Here is a 15,217-nt window from a genome sequence, read left to right as displayed (position 1 = left end):
CTTCGCCCGGGAGACCCCCCATGTTTTAATGATTTTCCCGACCACCCCCGACAAGTTGTCTGTGCCCGCACGAAACAGATTTGTTCAAAACTGGCACCGCAGAATCTGCATGCGCATTATTTGTGCTAGCATCCGCATCTCAACGGCTGCACCAGCACCATCGGCAACGCTGGCTAAGCAGCCGATCATAGCCAAATTAAGCCAAAGTCTTTGCTGTTGTTGGTGGAAATTTGGAACTCTAGTTGTTTTAGGTTGTGGTGCTGCTAAAGCTCAAGAAGAGGTACATGCAGAGGCTTTCACAATCTCATACTCTCGAATTTCCATGCTTCGTGATGTCGAGAAAAAACTAACATTTTGCACATGTGGATGCGACGTCAGCGTTTCACGCAGTGGCAGAGATGATTTTAAACTGAAACTGCCACTGAATTTCATCCGTTGCGCAAGATAATAATCCTCCAACATCTGCTGCTGGTAAAGGGTCTCCCGATTTTTGATCCCGCAAGGTTGGCAGGTAGGATACTGTCAACAAAAGGAAGGCGTGCGGCAGTGCACGTAAAGATCTAGCCTCTTTGTTTTGTCGATCTTCTCGCACGCTTTCCGACACATCAAACCTCTTCCCCGACATTTTCTTAGAGCTCAGTGTAAGGGATGACTTGCTGCTTGAGTACTGCTCTGTATTGTTGCAGCAGCATCCTAGCAATCGTAGGATAGTGACATAAGCCACATTGTACCACTAGTTACTATTATCTAGTTGAATCAAAATACAGAAAGTGATGACAAAAGCATTCAAAAGTGCGAAAACGCTTCTAGGCACATGTGACTGGTCACATGGTGTAGTTCCCTTCGAGGTGTTGCTAGCTTTATTGTGGCTTGCACACGGTTTGCCAGTAAAGTGTTTGCTGTATGAAAACAAAAGTTTGGTATGCATCTCAGCATTAACTGTTTTTTTCTCTTTTTTTTTTTTTATGCAGCCCCTCTTTTGCACTGTCTGACATGTATAACTATGCATGTGCAGGGCATGATACTACTTGCAGTTCGATTACAACTACTCGACTCTGCATATGGATAACTTTATGGCTGCATTGCATAGGTCGGCTGCGATTATAAGCCAACCACCTTACTTTGTCACTTAACTTTTTAAAGGGAAAAACAGACTTATAATCAGTTAAATTATGACCCTTTGGTGCTGTAATGTAGATGTGCCAATATTAAGTTCAGGCTTTAGTCGGTGCAACTTATGCATGCCTGTGCAAGTGTTGTTACTTATAATCATTGCATTTTGAGTCTTTTCTTGGGAATTGAATATATAGACGTGTATGGAACGCGTGAAAACGAATCATTATCGGGGATGTGTAATCTAATGTGGAAACTCCCTTTGACTAAAGCAAGCATTCCCTTTTATTGTGAAAGCAATACTACTCTAGGTTTCGAGCCTTCAGCATAGCGCGGCCGGTAGCCACGTCTTACCCACGTGACGCTGTGACGTCGCACCCCACGTGGGCTGGCAGGAGCTGCCAACTTGGGTCTTTCGTTTCACATGGGACGGTTATGTCAGAATCAGCCTGCTAGGACCCTGCCATTCACGTTACACCTATAGGCCACTAAGGCACGTTCATACGGCTTGGTTAGCGGGGCTTTATATGTGCACTTAAAAAGAAAGAAAAAGAGAAGATCGCTCGGTCACCCGCAGCTAATGCTTTCGCTCAATATTTGGTTCAGCAGCGTTGAACGCTTGTAATTTTTTACCATTCAACCTACTAGTACGTAGTAGGCAGCCAACATGGTTCTTGACAAGCGGCAAAAAAGTCTGTGTTCAATTAGGGAAGGAGAAGGCAGTAGTAAGCTGTGCCATGAATTAATGGATGGTGCAGGGAGTGAGAGAAGGACAAGAGAAAAGAGGCTACGTAATGGAGGGCTTGATTCTAATTTCAACCCTTTTTACTGGTATACTGAACAAATATCCAAGAATATTGAGAAAGCACCACAATTGCACTCTTAGGACACGATTACACTAGTACAGACACATAAGTCGGGTTAGGTTTGAGCGGGTGGCTGTATTCTTGATGTTTTCTGAGCGGCCGCCGGGTTAGAGGCGGCGCACTCCCGACTGAGCCGGCGGGTGTGACGTTACATCTACCCTCAGCAAGGTCATGACCCCCAATCCCGCCGCCGCCGCCCCCACACCTGAATGTGGTTGACCGGCTACTCGCAGTGTCAGTTCTTCCGCGTCGCTCCGTGCACAATGCTGCGAAGTGTGGAATGCTGCATACGAGGGAGGTCGAGGGGGATGCGTACAGAGGGCGTGTATTGCGAACAATTGTTTACGCGCTGAGAGGGAACGATGAATTGTGCGCAGGAATATGAGCAGCAAAAAAAAAAAAAAATGCATTTGTCTATGTGCTTTGTGAGCGCCACGAAAGAAAAAATGAATAGGTACGACCGCTCGCGATAGGGGTGGAGAGGGAGGCAGGTAGATGTGACATGATATCCGGTTTTGTCAGAGCTTTCACAGAAGTCTGCTAGGTGCGGTTATTTTAAATTTAAAATATTCATTAAATCACTTACTTTCTGCTCATTTCTGTTTTTAAGGGGGGAGGCGACCCTAGAACACCCAACTTTTTTATTTCTTGAGGTATTCGAATGAAATTTTCAGGGTATGCTCATAGTACACACATTTGAAGAACTACCAAGTTTCATGGAGCTGGGCTCATCGGTTCTCAAGTTAGAGGAGTATATCAAGATAGTTTACATAGGTCCCTAGGGGCGGGCCTGGAGAATTTGCAAAATGTGCTAGCAGTGTGAAATTTGTTATGGTCATTCCTGGATAGTTTCCCCAGGGCAAGACAATTCCCTTTTTCCAAATTTCCTCTCTGAAAAATTTTAGTACAGCCCCAAATTTAGTGTTCAAATTTACACCTGACTTAACAATATTTTAATTGAGTGCCCCTAATTACACATGGAATATTTAAAAAAAACAAATTGTCTTGCCCTCAGAAATTTACTTAGGTATGTAACAAAAAAAAACGTGAAAGTCCAATAAACGGTTCTTCAGCTATGACTTTCCCTAGCAGCCACACCGTGCAAAAAATTAATTGAGAAAACGGCTCTCAAAGGTTGAGAGAACAATAACTTTTTTGTTTCTCAAGTTATCATGATGATATTTTCAAGACAGGTTCATGACATTAACAAATGAAAAACCACTAAGTTTCATAGAATTGTGCACGCTAGTTCTCAAGTTACAGAAGCATATCAAACTGGTTCGAATAGGTCCTTTACATCCAGCCTGGAGATTTTGCGCAAGGCACTGGCATTGTGCAATTTGTCATGCTGATTCCTAGATAGGTTCCTCAGGGCAAGACAAAGCCCTTTTTCTAAATTTTCTTGCTGAAAAATAGCATAGAACTGGATTTTTTCTTATCAATTAGACCTATGTTGATTAACCAAATTAATTATGACAAATTCCAGACATAATATTTTGAATACATGGGCTTGCCTTGCCCTCAAAAATTTATTCAGGTACAGTCGAGCCCACTTATAACGGCCTCACTTAAGACAAGCACTCGCAATTATCACGAACAAGTCCGGTGCGACCGTCAAAATATACATTAGGGCTATGGCGCTCCATCGATCTCGGCTACAGCGAACATCTGTGCGACTAGCCGATCGGCTACAGTGAACGCCTTGGTGCCGCGGACCACTTTCCACGTGCTGAGATCCGTCGATCCTGTGCTCTGCAAGCCGCGACAATCTGCATTCCCGATTCCCCCGCGGCATTTCGTCCTAGCATGATGGGCGGCGCAGACTCAGCAAGCGGTTTCCCGGTTTATCTATTGCGGCATCTCGCCGGAGGAACGAGGAGCGGCCCAAACGTGACAAGCGACTTCCCGGGTTATCTTCCGCGTCGTAAGCGCCGAAACGAAAAAATAAAAAAAAAAGCTAGCCAAGTCTGCACTGAATGCGTGTCGCACCTCGAGGCATCGTGAGCGACCACGCACCGTTTAACACGTTGCACGAAACCGGTCAGAGGGCACGACGAGAGATCGTAAATCCGGCGATCGCAAAAATGGTGAAAGGCGAACAGAACGTACGAAGTGCGAAGACAGCCAACAACGACAGCAAGCAAAGAGCCGTAGCAGACGACGCGGGGAGGTAGCCGGCGGAGACCGACGCGTCAGCGGCCGCAGCAGCCATAGTAGTCGCCCGATCCCCCGCGTTCTCGCGGAGCGCGCGCTTTGCCCAATCGCAGCCTTGAATTCAAGCGCGGGAAACTTGAAAGCCTCCACGAGGCTCCCAATTGGAAGCAAGCCACGCCTCGACCGCACCGCCGTCGCCGCCGCCGAAGGTGGCAGAAGAAAGCGCAAGAATTCACAAACAAAACAAGACCAAGATGGCGGCGCTCAGTTCGGCGGGAGAGGAATGGCGCGCGTGCGAAGTTTGAGAATTTTCGGCACTTGCTCTCTGCTCCGCGGCTGCCGCCGCTTGTTAAATAATTAATTTAGAGTATTTCTACGGCGAGTTGGGCATTGATAATTACAGAAATGGTAGTTTATAAGACATACTACCGGAATATATAATCTTCCAAAAATCGACTGTTTCGCGATTTTTCGGTTTTCAAAGGTCGCGTCCCCCCTTAAAGTGGATTGTTTTGGTCACTCCCAATGCGATAGCTACCATCTGCGCTGGAAATCTCGGCGGCAATTTTTTTATTCAGTGTACCTTTAACATGTGCTTCCATAACCCAGCACATGGGTTTTAGGCATTCAACATCCATTAACCTCCTTGGTTAAACTCTGTAATGCTTTGCTCAGCTGGCAGGTGTCATGACTGAAATGAATTGCGTGTATGAATGTCACTGTGCATTGTAAGAATGGTGCATGGGTGCGGTTTTATTTAAACCTGTTCTCGTAAGGAAAAACAGGGGCAAAGAACTTTCACATTATGCTTTGACATGCTGTGGGCAGTGTGAGCGCATCCCTACATAATGCCTCTTCAGTTTCAGGCTGGGAGTGCGACAAGCCAATACCTACGCGGCCAACGTTGGCTGTGTCATCAGCACCAGCGCATCACGCAGAGTCATCTTCCAAGGCACCTCCAGACTTGAACAACGGCCTCGACGCATCTGCCGACTATGACAGCAGTGCCACGGTCAGCGCCGATGAGGGCCAGGGTGCACCTGAAGGCGAAGGGTCGACGCGGCACGTGGGCTCCCGAGTCGGCGGCCCACCGGATGCCAAGGAGGGTGGCCATGAGGGTGGTGCTACCTGCATGCGGGACCTCATCTTCCAGGCCATCGAGATGACCCTGCAGTACTCCATGAAGCCCGGCCGCAATGGCCCTCCAACGAAAGAGGGCCCGCCTGAGGGACCGCCGCCACCCTCCACGGTAACGCCCGAGCCCGCACCCCGGTCGTCGCCATACCTTACTGCCGCCCCTAACAGCCTGGCTCACGCAGAGGGCCTGGTGGCCCAATTCCCTCACGTGGCACCGCCTATCACGGTGTCGCGGGATGATGAGTATGAGGTGCAGGACCTGAGCAAGAAGTCCTCTCGGGAGCCCAGCCCACCCCGGGAACTTCGACGGGAAAAGATGCCGCCAACGCCCTTCGCCACGGCGTACTCGCCACAGCCATATGTGCCAGCCGCTCAACCGCCACCGGCACACTCAAACCACCTGCGGCGAACACCCGACCCATCACCGCAGGTGCTCTTCTCTCAGCGCTCGTATGGGCCCCCTGAGCGGCCACCACCGCACCTGGTGGCCCAGTCACTGGCGCCACGTAGCCTGGCCAAGGGCGGCAAGAGCGCCGTGCCCCCTCCGCCGCCACTGGTGGCCGCCAGCAAGCCACCACTGTCTCCCAAGCTCATGTTCAAGGAGAAGCCCTCGGGCTCCATCACCCAAGGAACACCGCTGAACCAACCGGCTGCCGGCAGCTTCCCGCCGCGCTTTGAGGGGCTGCTGCGGCTCACGCCTCCGCAGGGCAAGGAGGCCTCGGCCACCGGTTCCATCACCCTCGGTACGCCTGTGCCACATGATGGCACGCCCAAGAAGTCCCGGACGTCCGATGGTCCCGAGGCCCGCGCCTATGACCCAGCTGAGCAGTACTATCGCGCACAAGGTGGATTCCAGGGTTCGTTCTCCTCGGGCGGTTACTCCTCGCCCGGTTTCCGGCCCAAGTACTCGAACGAATCTCAGCTAAGCAGCAACCAAATCATGATAGACTTCAACACCTCCAAGCAGATGCAGATGCGCCGGGGCTCGTCGGGCGACTCGCGGGCCTCGCCTCAAGCACGAGACTCTAGCCCTGCCCCGGCGCTGCACCCCATCTACCAGGTGCCCTACTATGGGGCCCAGGGTGGGCCACCACCACCGCCAGTGTTCCTGCAACACCAACCTTCAGTGGAGCGGCCTCCGCCGCCTCCCGAGGCCTCTGGCGGCTGGGGTCCCCCCGGCAAGCCACTGGGTCTGCACCAGGGGGCACCAGGGGCCGTTGGGACACGCCAGAACGTGATCCGTAGCGTGCCCTGGACCACGACACCGAAGAGCGTCATCCAAGCACCCAAAGCCGGCTCCCCGCGTGCCGAGCTGGAGAGCCCCGGCCGCCGGGTACAGTCTCCACGCGGCCAGCCGTATGCTGTGGTGTCTCCCTCCAGCCATGACCCCTTCACGACGTTGGTGAATGCAGCAGCCGCTCAGCCGAGCCTGGCCGTGCCCAAGGAGGACCAGAAGCCCCGTGAACGACCCGCCGTTGAGGGCCTGGAGAAGTCGCTGCTCGAGATGCACCAGCGGCCGCGGCAGTTCGGCGACATGCCGCCACCAGACTTCCGTGGCAGCGCTGTAGAGGCCGAGCGGATGCGCGCCGAGGAGCGGTTCCTTGAGGCACGTCGCGGGGCGGCTGAGGCGGAGATCCGGCCGCCGCTGCGACTGCCTCGTGACGCCTTCACGCGGGAGCAGTTCGAAAGAGAGATGCGACAGCAGGTGTCCAAGGACCCCAAGCCGTTCCTGAGCCGCACACAGCAGGCTGAGCTGGACAATGAGGCGTCACGCATCTTCTCGCAGTCCTTCCAAAAGGACAGCCCCAAGCCACAGGGCATCACAGCAGCCAACCTCATCGATGCCATTATCACACACCAGATCAACCAGAGCACGGAACCAAAGCAGAACCCAGGTGCCATGGACACCATTCTGTCTCGCTATGGCGAGCCCAAGGGTGCTTCGCTGCCACCCCGACTCAAGGCTCTACCTGCGCGCGATGAAGTAGTCACCATCGAAGACGGGCCACCACCGCCCACTCGTATGGAGCCCGAGAAGGTCATCACTCTCAACCAGCACATTGCGGCCATCATCTCCAAGAACATCTGCAATCCGAGTGACGGCGGCCCCAGCCCGCTGTATGGCCGCATGCCAGCCGATGCCTCGGACCGCATGACTGCAGGGGGCTACGCCCCTGCACCTGAGGTACCTGCCGCTCGCACGCCCCCCGAGGCAGACCACCCTCAGACATACCACAGCTGGAAGCTGCGCAAAGCGCTGCAGTCCGAGAAGGAAGAGCGCAGTCTCGTTCGGAATCCACAGGGTGGGCCGCCTTATGTGGAGCCCATCTCGCCACCGGGCCAGCCGTCACCGGGACCCCCTGAGTGGGCGTCGCACAGTATGCCCCCGAGGTCCTCGGCCGACAATGTTTCTTACCTGCGGCCCTCATCGCAGCAGCACCTGCAGCAGCAGCAGCAACAGCAACAGCAACAACAGCATCATCATCAGCATCAGCAGCATCAGCAGCAGCAACAACAGCAGCAGCAGCAACACGTGGGCCTGTCTGCACTGGATTACGTCAAGAACCGCATCGTTGAGGTGATGCGCACCACTGATGAGCCTCCCACGCACAAGGGCACCCGCGTGCCCGACCACCCCCCCGAGCGGCCACTGAGCGAGGGCGGCCACCCGGGCCACCCGAGCCCGTCCTCGGGTCCCCCGCGCCCGGCATCGGCCATCGAGGCCGGTCACCCGGACTGGCGCGGCGGCAAGTTCCGTCCCCGGTCGGTGTCGCCCTCGGGGGGCGCCGCTGCCGGCCCGCCGCCGCCGCCACCGCCACACCCTGCCTCGCGGCCGCCGTCTCATCACCAGCACCGCGATGACGGCCGGCGTGAGCTGGAGCCTGTGTCGCCGCCCCGAGCCGAAGGCCGCTTCTACCCGGCTGCGGCGGCGCCGCAGCCGTTCCCGACGACGTACGCATACCCTTTCTCGGCACTCTCGGTGCGCTCTATGGCCGTGGCGCCCAGTAACCCGGTGGGCAGCAGCGTGGCGGCCGGCGGCGGGGGCCCCTCGTCGCTGGCGTCGGCAGCGCCGACGGCGCCGACCTCCGTGCCCTCGTCTTCATCTTCCTCGGTGCTGCTCTCGTCTCAGTACGAACCTTTGTCAGACGAGGACTGACACGACGACACGACGAGTGTGCTTGCCTCCACCACCACCACCACCACTCACTGCCTCATCTCTCAGCTCAAGTTGCCGCCACGACGACGACGCTCCTCGCCTCCGGGGGGGACTTGTACAAAGGGGAATTTGTATACTGTGGGCAAACGCCGTGGGGCGTGAGACGCGAATGTGACCCGGGCCAAGGGTTTGGGACCCAGACACCGCCCCCTTCTCTCTCTCTCTCTCTCTCCTGCTCGCGCGTGCGCGCTCTTGTACATTACTGTCTCGTTCCTTCTCGGTTCATCGTTTCTCCACCCCGCCTTTGTTTCCCTTTTTTTTTTCTGTGGGCGACGATTGTACATAAGTTCCGGACATGTCTCCTCGCGCGATAAGGTTATTTTAAAAGAACATGTTCATTCACAGAGAACAGTTGGAGTGCTGATGCGCACACAAAGTGTAATTGTCTTGTTACCTCTGTTATTTTTTTTTTTTTCGAGAAAAAAAAAAGAATTACCTTTATCATGCGACATCGTGTGAGTCTGGAATCACTTGTGGTTGTGCATCGGACATTGTCTCCATTGTCATCAAGGTTAAGGACATTTTAAATCAAATTGTTCTGCTTTTTTAGTTAAGGATATTTTTGTTAAGGACTGCTTTGCAATTAATGTTTTTAAGTTGTGATCCTGCAGGAACAAAACAGAAAACGCTATTAAAACTGCCATCCGTTACCTTCGCCGAAATTGCTGCTCAACAGACGTGCGGTTGAATCTTTGTTTGCTGTGCCCCTCGCAGCATGCATTTGAGTTCAACTCTAGCCGCAATATGCACCATATTGAACGCGGTTAGGAATTGAAAATGCCACCTTTTAATTAAAGCTCTAGGTTGCCCAGGCAAGACCTGAGGACATTTTGTTTGCCTTCAGGGTTTCTTGCACTTTGTACTGATTTATTATTCAGTGCTATTTCTGCATAAAGCATTGTAATGCCTTTATGTTTAAGGCCCAATAACACGCAACTTTCCAGCTAGGTTTGGAACATACATGCTGTGTGTAAAGTATCATTTGGACTTCGTTAAACCCTGGAGCTTGCCGGTTGAATGTTCTGTGTTGACGTAGGGCAGCTTTTTGATTAGATGCATGCCAATGCTGCTCAAGTTGCTCACTTTACTGGGCCTATGTGGCCACTCCCAAATTTTCAAAAAAACCATGAAATATGGCCATGTGATAATACTTGTGAAGGATTGCATTGATTTCAAATTGCTACACTGCAGAGCCTGCATGTATGTTAGCTTGGATGAGCAAAGACTGACCTGTAGTGTCAACAGATTGGGGGCATGCTATGAAGCCTCACCATTTCGATGGCTCATGCACAATACGTGAACGCCTGCCACTGTGCATATTGGGGGAGCCTCCTGGCTATTGCAGTGAATGTTAATCACTACTGTGCTGAGACTTGCTATTAGAGTATGTCAGTACATTGTTCATTAGAGGCTTCTTGCCATCTCTTTCATACTCCTGTTTTGGGTGCAGCTACTGCACATGATCAGTGGCCCAGAGCGTAAAATGAGAATGCTCCGGCCATATGCTTTGCGCTGACCGTGGCACAAGACAGGATTTGTGAGAAATTGGACATTTGGTGTAATAGATATCTGGTAAGCAGTCGGCGTTGTGTACTTTAGCAGGCAGCTTTAATGGCCCGAGGAGTTGTGCGGTGATATCCCAGTTGCAGCAGCGTACCTAGAATGGTACTAGCAGGACCACGACTCAATTCACTGAAATGAGTCGCTTGGATGCAGAAACCATTTTCCTCTGGAATCAGTCGCAGCTGAATTTCCGAAAAACCTGCAATCTCTCCAAAGTGGTGTACCTATCGGAATGGTGAGTCGGTACTATTTGTAGCGAACAATTAAGAAGCGTTCGAAATCTCGAAGATCCTGTGAATGCGGAAAGAAAAAGGCGAGGTATGTAACTGCATTGGTATAAATTGAGCGCCCGCGTTCCATTCAGTAAGAGCTGATCACAAAACTCGAACCTGTCTGCCACCGTTATATTTGTCGACAGGTTCGCCGGTCGGAATCTGCGAATAGGAACTGAGCTAACCGGACGTTTTGACAATTTACTGCAGGCCCCTTACGGGGCCCAAGCAGATGGGCATACAGGACATATAAATTGGCATACGGCGGAAGGAAAGTGCATATTGCGGCAATAACACGTGCCCCCGAAATCGTTTTCATTAAAGGTAAGCGGTCAGTACAGGAGTTTCAGACAGAGCAAGGGCATGCCATTTTTTGACCTGCTGTTTGTCGATACGACAGCGGCGATACTTTCATTTGACACGTCTGCCGCTGCCAGCAATCGATTCCGCGTCTTTCGGTTCAGGTCGAGTGCTTTTACCACTGAGAAACCGCAGCAGGGTCATCAGCGTTGTGCTGGCATTGCCAGACCCGGGCATTCTGCTCGGAGCACTTGCGTCACTTTGCTGGCAAAACCGGTATCCTCCACGCCTAAATAAAACGCCACTGACAGTTTCTAACTTCTAGGGTTGATCACGCACAAAAGTGTCTCAAATCTCTGATCAATTAGCCCCGTCGGCACAATTGCCACGCTGCTGATAGTTTCTCCGATGAGATAGCTGGCGATCGAAATTCTTCGGAGCCGTTCAGCTACTCAGCGTCGCGACCCGGGCGGCGGCGGCGGTGGTGGTGGTTATTTATTGCATATACAAAAGGAAAGAAAAGATGTTTGCCCGCCCCGGTATCTGATGTCTGAAGCACCTGAACTGGGGCGGCGGAAATAAAGGGATAGCGAGGAAAAGGTAGAGGAAATCAAAGAGTTGAGCGATAGGGAGAAAGAAAAGGGTACGTAAAAGTAAAGAATATATACACTATGGTACAGTATACAGTAGTTTGCTTGAGGCCCACCCGCAAATGTCTTAGGTCACTGACATTTCACTGTGTCACTGAGCACTCGGCACATCGCGACTCGGGAAATGAAATCGTACATGAAATCGAAACCATGCAAATGCGGTGCTCCTAATAAAGGTCGACGGAGTGAAGCGCAGTTTTTTTTTTTAAAGCTTATTTGTGGTAGGAGGCATTTCTGCGGATTTCATAATCGTTACAAAAATGAGCAATAACACGACAATACCGTACGTAAAGCGTTGGCTAAAGAACCAAAACCGTAAGACGATTATCATCAACGCTCTGTCACTGTCATCACCTCCGTTCAAGAGGAAGAGGAACGAAGCGATTTTTCATAAGGCAATGACGGCAATAACAGACAGCTTTTATTGGCCGCTTTCTAGATGATGCCACACTTCATAAGCAAACGAAAAATGCATGTTGACGTTGAAGCTAGTCACTTTTTTTCCCAACCACAGGGCAATAATTATGACGTCACGTCCTGAAAAAGCTGCACTTCCTGGACGTAAGTAATGGTTGCCGTCTAGCGACAGCAGAAGCAGAAACTCCTGCATCTGCTGAGGATGTGATGTTAACAAAGTTTGTGTGTTTGAAGCGGTGGTCCATTGTGTGAAGAGAAAAAGGTCGCGAAGAGGAACTCTCAGCCATGATCAAAGACAGAATATCGGCGCTCAAAGCGGTACAATCTTCGTTCTTTACCTACAGTTGGCCGCCCCCTTCGCTTGGGCACTTGTTGCTTGTAGTGCGCGTTGCGCGCTCTATATTTTATATGTGTATACAAAGCCACACTTGCGAACGAGTTCAAAAGAGCGATCCGGGTCGGAATTGCCGGCTTTAACAATAACGGATGCGCTAAGGATGATTCTGAGCAGACTTTTCTTCGGCGACAGGGTCACCCGGTCTTTGAAAAGGAAACTCGAAACTCCATCCATCATCTCGGTTTTGGCGGTTTCTTTTCTCGCTTGTGTTGTGGTTGTGGCCCTTGCGTGCTGCCTGATTGCCTAATTGCTTGCTAATTTATATCTAACCACTGGATAGTCGTTAGGTCAAGCGCGACGGCTGATTTCGGATTTCTGCTCGAGCAGTCGTTGCGTAGGCAGCGCGCTGCCGCTCCATTAAATTTGGCTTGAGCTTTTTTTTTTTTTTTTTTTTTTCTGTTTCGTTTTTGCCTGACCTCTCGCATGCACTACAGCTGGCTTACATATTTCGTCGTGCATGCACTTATGGTCTTTTGCGCTTTTATTCTGGACCCCGCCTCAGCGTTGTCCGCGTCCTCTCTGACGCCGCCTGAACCGATCGCGTGCGCTTATACGGACGTATGCCCATCCGACTACGCGTACTGTTTCCAAGAAAAAACAGATCGAACGTCTCCGTTTATGCGTCTCGGTGGCGCATTTCTTCACATATTGGGACTCCTGCGCCCGTGGCTCCGCGACCTCGGTGCTTGTTTGTTTTCTCGCGGAAAACGCCGCACTCGTGCTCATGCATGCGCGATTTCTCCCTCCGGCCTTTTATTTGTTGCCTTTCGGTTGTTTTCTCAGATTATTCTGTCACGAGCTAGCAGATCTTTTCCTGCACCCGCCTGTTCTGTTGTTGCTGCCTGAAGCAATTCTTGAAAGATTAAAGCGATGAGCCGTAATTAAAAGGAGCCCCGGAGCTCAAATGCGTTTCATGCCTGTGTGGGGGAGCACCTGCTGCGAGTCACTAGGTGTTTTTATTCTTGTATACGGGGTACTTAATTGCTGCGAAAACGAGCATTAGGCGCACATGGCATTCACTGCCGTCGATCACTGCCTGGCGAAGTGTTGGCGGCATTTTTAAAAGCATGCGCACCATATATATATATATATATATATATATATATATATATATATATATATATATATGCACACACACACACCCTGTATGCATATACTTATATAAATTCCTTGTGTCATCTTACTTGCTGTGTACATGCGCATCCTGTTGCAAAATTTAACTCTAAGCCATGAAGCGTGCACTGTCAGAATAATTACCGCCTACACTATTTGTGCCTACATTCTGTTGACATGATGTAAAACCCATTCATGGTGGAGCACAGAAGTGTAATTCTTTCTCCGTAAATTTAACAAGACAAGTGGAGAATGCCAAATCCATATAAACCAAACAATATTTATTTCTTGTTACAAGAGTTGGCTGGGGTATTTTCCCCCATTCTTTTTTAGCAGAATTTCTTCTCAACAATCGATTTTACATATGCACCGTTCTAAAGCTACCGGTTTCACTTTGGGACCTATTAAGTCAAGTAGACGGGTTATTTTGGCTCAGATAATTTGTTTGTACCTATACTGCTTGTGCATAAGAAATTGCTTAAATGGTTAATGTGGAAATTTTGTTTGTGCCACTATTTTTAAGCTATTTTCTTAGTAAGAAAGTAATTAGTCATTAGCATACTCTCAGAAGCGACCATACGTCTACAAAGAAAAGATTTATAGCTCTGGACAGGGTTGAATTTTTCTTCAACTACAAAGAAAGGTGAACTTATTAGGGAGGAGAGAATGTGATACTCTGGTCAAAGTATCATGAGAGAACCTTCAGCACTTTTTTCAGCGTTGACTGGTTGGGAGTATGAGATGTAAGAAATTCCTTCCACTATTTTTGCTGCAATTTCTGAAACAAATCTAAAAGATGGCAAAAAAAAAAAATCTTGTCAGGTTATATTGTTTGTTTCCAACAGTGTTAAAAAAACCTCAATTTTATATCTTCTCAAGCGTCGACAAATTCTCATTGCCGAACCTGTTAAAGCAAATAGGCCATCTGCTACTTTAAATCATCCCTAAATGGCAAAATTGAGGCCTTTCTGTCAAGAGAGAGCGTACCTATGTACATACTTTTATAGACCAACACAGATCTCTTATGTAAGCAGGATGCTGTAGCGCCTTCTTGCCAGGTGTGGGTGACAGCTAAGGGAGAGACTAAAATTTTAAAATGCAGTTTCCTGATTTCGTGCCTTATTGGGGAAACCCAAGCGCATTCTAGAGCAGGACAGGGAAACGTGAAACGTCATTTCAAACCTGAAGTATCCTTGAAGCACATCAATATGGGTCTGCCCAGAAATTTTAATTTTAACAATCTGTCCTGGACTCTACTTGACTTTTGTTAACAATGGATGACCTCATTTTGAAAAGCAAAAAAATGTGGTGCAAAAGGTGACAGAATGCCTGCCCCAATTTAGTTATAATAGGCTTAAAGTAAAAGAACTAAACCTCAATATAGCTTTGATTAGATGCCTGTTAGAAAAGGAAAGGCATCCTATTCCTGCAGCGGAACAGCAATGAAACACTCACAACATCACAGTTGCACTCAGAAATAATTAAGGCACATGTAATAATGTAATTAGGCAAGAAATGCGTTTTCTTTTGACAAGAAAAGGTCCCAGTTTTGGCATTTGGAGAAACTGCACAATAGCAGACAGCGTGCGGCTTTCGCACCATTATTGTAGCTTTAGGTTTCAGTTTTGATATCAGTCTTGGAAATAATACAACACAACATGTCCTTGAACATTCTTTGCCTCTTCTAATGGTTTGCTTGAGAACTGCAAAGAAAAATTGAGCTCTTATTTAAAAAAAAGAAAGAAAACTATACTCTATAATAATTACTAAACTTTGCACATTTCTTATGCTTTCCTTTAATATGTTGATATAAAACAATGAAAGGTGGCCAACTAATATAGCATCTAGATGCTTATCTATATAGTGAATTTGGAGGAGCTGCGTCTCATAGTAGGGAAGACAATTTTTTTTTTCTTGTATAGTCTCGCATGCAGACTTGTTCTGTTTATCAAATTTCATTTACAAAATGACAACTTCCAAACAATGCTGGAGATAAGCCTGACATACTCTTTCTCATC

The 15,217-nt window shown here is 49.6% G+C and overlaps 2 protein-coding genes across 12 annotated transcripts in view; both read left to right on the top strand.

Moving 5' to 3' along the window:
• The window catches only part of LOC146196917 (uncharacterized), a 62,314-nt gene extending 52,867 nt beyond the window's left edge, over positions 1-9,447 (top strand). For all 7 annotated transcript variants that reach the window (XM_084598625.1, XM_084598619.1, XM_084598623.1 and 4 more), the window contains one exon: positions 4,994-9,447. In XM_084598625.1, the coding sequence (XP_084454751.1) occupies positions 4,994-8,427 (3,434 nt within the window). In that variant the 3' untranslated portion in view covers positions 8,428-9,447. The remainder of the gene's footprint in view (positions 1-4,993) is intronic.
• A 2,371-nt stretch (positions 9,448-11,818) lies between these two features.
• Positions 11,819-15,217, top strand: part of LOC146196916 (syntaxin-1A-like) — a 31,673-nt gene continuing 28,274 nt past the window's right edge. For 3 of the 5 annotated variants that reach the window (XM_084598632.1, XM_084598631.1, XM_084598630.1), the window contains exon 1: positions 11,820-12,007. In XM_084598632.1, the coding sequence (XP_084454758.1) occupies positions 11,975-12,007 (33 nt within the window). In that variant the 5' untranslated portion in view covers positions 11,820-11,974. Of the gene's footprint in view, positions 12,008-15,217 lie in introns of all 5 variants that reach the window. The other 2 variants (XM_084598629.1, XM_084598633.1) reach the window with 2 other exon arrangements.

Source organism: Amblyomma maculatum, chromosome 3 (assembly GCF_055883805.1).
Source record: "Amblyomma maculatum isolate TAMU_Amacu chromosome 3, ASM5588380v1, whole genome shotgun sequence".
NCBI lineage: Eukaryota > Metazoa > Arthropoda > Arachnida > Ixodida > Ixodidae > Amblyomma > Amblyomma maculatum.
The sequence above is the reverse complement of the archived record's forward strand: the minus strand, read 5'-3'. Positions and strand labels throughout refer to the sequence as shown.